The 6,454-nt window shown below is 38.5% G+C and overlaps 1 protein-coding gene across 1 annotated transcript in view; it reads right to left on the bottom strand.

Annotated features, from left to right (window-relative positions):
* Positions 1-1,046: 1,046 nt before the first annotated feature.
* The window catches only part of LOC149068997 (uncharacterized), a 98,529-nt gene continuing 93,121 nt past the window's right edge, over positions 1,047-6,454 (bottom strand). The window contains exons 5-6 of the mRNA XM_089250691.1: positions 4,882-5,766; positions 1,047-2,242 (exon numbers count right to left, since the gene is read on the bottom strand). Of these exons, the coding sequence (XP_089106817.1) occupies positions 2,088-2,242; positions 4,882-5,766 (1,040 nt within the window). The 3' untranslated portion in view covers positions 1,047-2,087. The remainder of the gene's footprint in view (positions 2,243-4,881; positions 5,767-6,454) is intronic.

The raw sequence follows: 6,454 nt of genomic DNA, 5'->3' as shown, positions 1-6,454 counted from the left end.
TAATTAGAAACTGGTGAAGGCATAGGAATGATAAAATAATTATTTACTCTTATGACAATGCTCAGGTGATCATCTGTAATTGACCGCTGAAGTCAGAAAAGGTTAATGTGATCATTCATCCGACCGCATTTTCACTGATGTTCCAACCAGATGTTTCCCGGACCCCGAATGGGAAACACAGGGAGAGAAACCACACTTCAAATATCGGTTGATTTTTTTTAAATTTCTTCTCAGTGTTTTTCATTATTGCGTTATATATTCAATATTTTCCTTCATTTGATATTGACAGTTTAATTTAATTCTTCAATGTTAAAATACACATCTTTTACGGAAGTTGAAAATTATCTCAAAATTGAAGAAGATCCGCTATCGAACTCGTAAAGACGGTCCTTCATCATGGTAGAAACGAAAAGGCTAAAATTATCGCCGACTGGTTGAGGGTGTTAGAAAAGCAATCGCAATGCCTTTAATAATCAGTGATAGTTCTGGCTTTCTTTGATTTCAACAGTCAGTTACGAGAGAATAGTCTTCAGAAAAATAACCATTCGCTATCGAAGGCAACGAACATGACCATTGCATCGAAAAAGGGACTTTCAAGACAATGGTTATCAGTGACTTCTGAAGGGGGACCTAAAAAAATGACCATATCCCTTTCAGACCCTGCATGCACAAATGTGCGGATTGTGTGTGCTTTTATTCTCACTGTAGAATTTTTTTTCAACCTCAAGGAGTTAAAGGATTGTGTCTTTTGATTTAGAAATTTGATGAATATGAACTTTGGGGCGTTCATCAAAGGGCAGCACTTGAAATTGAACTTTCAGGGGTTTTATGAAATGGCTTGCAGGAGAAAAAGTGCCTCCAGGCGAAGTGTGGTTTATTACATTAAATTTAGCAATAAAATTCTGGAAAAAATTGCATGTAAAGATGAATATACTCACATCATCTTGGATGAAAAAAAATTGAACGAAGTGAGTTATTTCTTTAAAAAAATGAATATAAATAAAGAAAATTGACAATTTTTGAAAGAAAAAATAATTTGCTGACATTTATGTTTTTAATGTATTTTTTGTGTCAAAAATGCAAAAACATCTTAAAAATTCCAAAAAAGTTAATGCTCGGGTCTGAAAGGGATAAATTAAAAAATATTACAAGCTGTTGCATATATTTCCACCGTAAACATCACGGGAAAGAAACCCTGAATTTTAAAGCTTTCAACATACATTATGTTTTTTTATATATAAATCAACAATAAATTCGTTCCAAATCATGTGAAACTGAACATTTTTTCCTCAAATATCGATTATCTTAATCATACACTGGATAATACATAAACATAAAACAACATCATTCGTAATAACAAATGATAATATATGTTTTTATTATACTAGAAATATCGCTTCGAAAATAGCAAACATGTACTACCACTCGGAATTCAATCAAACTGTACAAATGATAATAATAATAATGATGTTATAAAGAGAACTGCTCCAATGTATTTACGTAAACGCGTGACATCAGTAACATTGTCTGTCCGCTCTGATCGAGCCAAGTGCAGTTTAAGCTAAGGCATGAAAGGCGTGAATTTCGTATAATCGGGGCTCGTGTGATTGCACCAATTAATTTAGTCATTACATGCGCGTGTCTCACGTTCGAGCTTCGTGCATTTAATCCAGTGTTGCCCGGTGAATTCCCCACCGGGACGCATACATATATATTATTACAGCACATATACACACTCACACTGGCAAAATAGGCCGCGGAATTTTCCGGCAGCACATTCTAATTATTGCCGAATAGTGTTTTATGAAGTGAACTGATTTAGTGTAAGCATTTCTGAAGCGAAAAAAAATAATTATTATTATAATAACCCCCACGGTTGCTGCTCGTGCGCGCATCTGTGCCGTGCAAAAGCAAGAGTTTTGTGATGAGGTGCGCGATTCCACTTCCTTATTCTTTTCCACGTTTTACGTGTGTGTGTGTGGCTCGTGTTCGTTTCCTTCAGCTTCCTCCACAAGAGATAGGCACCTAGTGTTATGTATACATATACGTAAAATATATACCATGCGTGTGTGATTGGAGATGAAATTTTATTGGTGCGGCTCTCTGTAATGAAGTGCTGCCGAAGAGTATTCTTCTTGGACGCATTGAGGACTCGCACCGGCTGCTGATGCACCAACTGGTTGATGGGCGAATGGGACTAATGCACTTGCTACAAACACGTCGCAGGTCGGCTTCTTCTCGACTGTGGAATCGAAAAATAACATTCATGAGTCATATTGTCAATAATACTACGTTGAAAGTCAGTGTATTAATCTTTTTAATATGTGTTTGGTCCAAGACAGCATTTTGGCAAGAATTACAATTTTGCCGCCGTTATAATTATTTTATTAATTTCTATCGAAATTTGTTCTGAAATGATGGACAGATACAGGTCGAAAAATATTTTTTCAGTTGTCTCATACCTTTTAGCATGGTCACGAGGCCCAAAAAAAAAAAAACTATGATCCGGTAGAAATATCATTACAAGCATTATTTTAGCCACTGACATATTTAATACACATTTTTTCGATTGCATATGGCCACGCGATGTTATCTCCAATATATATATACAGTATATTGAAAAATTTCAACTATATTAAGAAAGAAATGCGACGAAAAAAACCTTGCGTGCCTGATAAAATGGCATGGCATCAATGTAATTGAATAAAAATTGATTGAAAATTAAAGGAAAATAATCCATCAAATGAGGAAAAAATACAGTTGGCCCCGTTTAATGGGATAAAATCCTCCGGCAACAAAATTTATCCCATAGAGACCATGTTAAGTTTCCCCGCTTATAATATGATAATTTCAACGGTTTTTCTTCCCGCTCGATCTAATAATACGCTTCACACGTCAACTGTTAATACACATCAACCGCTATACACATACATAACGTTTTTATTTAAATGAAACAATTGGAATTAGTGGAAAATATGTTACACGAGGTTAAGATAAATACATTTGAGAGTAGGTGTATTATTCCTCCTTGCATATTGTACACCCACGCTGAGTTGGCCTCTGGCTACGTCATGAAACGTCACGATGGGCGATTCCATTTAGCTTCTTTCGGTAAAAAAGATCGCAGGGAAAAGGAGCAGGTTGGTATTTACCGTTGGCATCTCTTGCACTATTTTTTAGTGAGGTTTTTTTCCCCCTGTTTCACCTCTCCTTGGAAAATGAACCCTCCCTTCGCGCTTAAAGGTCAGAGGCCAACTCATTATGGGCATACAATACCTCCAAGTGCATTTAATTATTTCATTTTTGCTCTCTGTTGAGCCAATAGAGGGTGTTAACTTGTTTTAAGAAAAGTAAAAATCTCTTAGGTATTGTGATCATTGTATAATTATTATAATAAAATTAATGTAATTAATTTAATAATAAATGCTAAACACAATTTTCAGTTTTGATGTCTGATTTATCCGAGAAGCTTTATTAATAAATATTGATCCTCCATCACTTTTCAATATACAAGTTATACTAACGTTGTAAAATGGCAATTGAATTGTCCTTCGCATAATCGGATACCGCCGCTTGATCGGATATTGTGTGCTGGAATCGTTGATATCCGATTGAGTGGGGCCGACTGTATTTGAGATTCATTCATAAAAATTTCATTTATAAATTATTTTTTTTTTTAAATTTGATTTTAAAATACAAGATTAGGTTAATGAAAAATTTCAGTTTTTCACTTCACTTGATGAACTGAATGAATTCTTTATTCTGAATTAACTTTTTATTCAGTTACATTACAAATAAATACTAGGCGACAACAGACGAAATACGCAACGAGGTAATAGGTCACGCTATTTTATCATTAAGGTACTCTTGATGAAAAATGACCTGACCTGGATCAATATCAAGATAGCAATACTGTCAATGGTGATGTTGGTGATGTAGCCTGGGGATAATTAGTGTCACTGAAAATGCTTGTATAACGATACACAAGGGACCGGATAAAAGTATCATTATAAATAGAATATTTTTCACACTTTTCACATCATGGCTGTGAAAAGTGTATCGGAGTAAAAATAGAGTAATATCATTATATGTATATAGGCGGTTATTGTTATAGAGGGTGTCTTTATACATAGGATTTTCAGTGTATGATGAAGCTTACATGAATTTGTAATATTTTTGCTGAAATCGTGAATGAAAATAATTTTCAATACTGGAAAATTATGATAATTTTGACTATAAATATACGCATATCAATAATTTCGGTCAATAGACTCGTTTCAATAAATATACGTATAAATATTCAACTCACATATTTGCCATTTTTTATTTATTAGTGGAATTAATTCAAGTTTATTGTGACTTTTGCAGTGGCAAATTAATTCCGTCCTACCTTTGCGCACTTTATGGTGAGTTTGGTAATAATTATGTTGTTGTTCCTTATCCGAAGGCATCCAAATTTTTCCAATATGTTCCTGCATCAAACGGGGTAGCATATGGATAGATGTTGGATTTAAAAGTGAAATTCACCCTTTTGATGATGATATTATTACTTTGAGAAGAAATTTCGGGATTGAGAAATTCTACTCCACCATATAATTTCTACAGTTGTGTTAATATTCCCTCTCGCCCAATTTAGAATCGCCAAGCAGGGCCGTCTTAAGAGTATCATGGGCCCCCAGGCCAATTGATTTTTCTGAGCCCCTTTACCAAACAAATTCTCAAAAATTTCAACCAGGTCTCATTTTTGTGAGACCCGTCTTCTCTTGAGGCCCCCGGGCCGTGCCCGGGTGGGCCCATGCCTTAAGACGGCACTGTCGCCAAGCCAGCCGCATTCTCATTTTTTTTTTATATAGCCACGGTCGAGCAATGGCTCTTACTCACCTGACTGTTCTTCAAACTGGACGTTACTGCAACAAAGCCTAGACTGCAGAGTCGAGGAACTGCTTGCTGATCCTAGATGCATGTTATGCTGTGACGATTGATGCTGCTGCTGCTGCTGGTTACCAGCAAAAGATGCCGTCGAAGATGAGGGGGGAGGAGGAGGAGGAGAAGAAGAAGAAGGTACAACGCAAGAAGATGAAGTAGTAATAGCAGAAGAAGAAGCAGCGAGAGAGAGTTGTTGTTGCTGTTGTTGAAGAGATATTTTCATGTTAGGGGGAGTTTGAGGAGGAGTGTCAGTCTGCAGAGACATGACGCTGAGTCCTTGAGGACCGTACCCGTAACAAGCCGACGAAGATGAAGCCACGAAGCCATGGAGGGCAACAGAACTGCCATAGCTCGCCGAACTCTCGCCACTCACTGCACCAGTCCAATCCGGAAAGTTCTGATACGTCCCGGCAAATACCGGGTTCTGGACAGCTTTGTTGGTTGCCGTGTCGGCCAACGACCATATCTTGGGCTTCTGGTCAGTCCCGCCGGCGAGTACGTCGTCGTCATCGTCGTCGTCGTCCACGTCCCGACCGACTTCCTCGTCCTCGTCCATCACGAAATCCGCTGGAGGAGGTGCACCGACCACTACCATGTCCGGTGGCGAGGTCACGGCATCGCCCAGAGACTGAGGGTGTTGTTGATGGTGGTGGTGGTGATGGTGATGGTGTTGCTGGTGATGTCCCGCGTAGGTCCTGCTGCTGATGGGAGTCGACAGGAAGGGTACCCGGGGGGCTGGTGGTGGCGGTGGCCTGCATGGGTCGTGCTGGACGTTGTTGTTGGTGGTGGTGGTGGTGTGATGGTGTTGGTTTTGCAGAGAGTGATGCAAGAAGGTCCCCTCTAGAAGTAAAAACAAAAAGAAAAAAAGAAAAAGAGGAAAAAGGAAGGAAATTAGGACAGGCGAAATTCAAAAGAAAAAAAAAAGAAAACACATAGCTGCGATTATTAATTAGTCCTGCTCAGTCGAGTCGAGTCGAGTCTATATTATTATCATTAATAAGCCATTCTCTTTTGCAATCCACGACAGAAATAACGGTAAGCGGCAAAACCATCACTTCAATCATACGTTCAATCAAAACGCCCCCTAGTGGGTAAACGCTTACGTTACTACATTGAATTGTACAACGAAAAGTGCTTGTTTAGATGTGTTTTATCACTCCTTGAAGTTTTTTCATGAGTTCTGAATTACCCTGTATTTATTGATACAATTTTGCAGTGTCACACACAAGAGACTTTGAGCATTGGATCTGCCCCCAATGCACACCATTTTAAGTCAACATTTGGGTGCGAGATTTCGCATTTACTCACATAAGCATAGGAATCGGCTCGCGGAGTAGGTTAAGTCGAATCCACACACCGGCCGCACTACGTGATTCTGAGCTGCGGGTTGAAGCTGCGTAGTGCGCTTTATGATGGGTATAAATTCCACACAGGAGAAGTTCAAAAATCTGTTTCAAATAGGTCTAGATCGATTGCCCCCCCCCCCCCACGCTGAACCCGTTTTCAAGAAAATGAGTCAATTGTGCCC

This window comes from Pholcus phalangioides, unplaced genomic scaffold (assembly GCF_987345545.1).
Source record: "Pholcus phalangioides strain wild (caught in Gottingen) unplaced genomic scaffold, Ppha-v1.0 ptg000024l_1, whole genome shotgun sequence".
Classification (NCBI taxonomy): domain Eukaryota; kingdom Metazoa; phylum Arthropoda; class Arachnida; order Araneae; family Pholcidae; genus Pholcus; species Pholcus phalangioides.
This window is presented reverse-complemented; position numbering and strand designations above follow the sequence as displayed.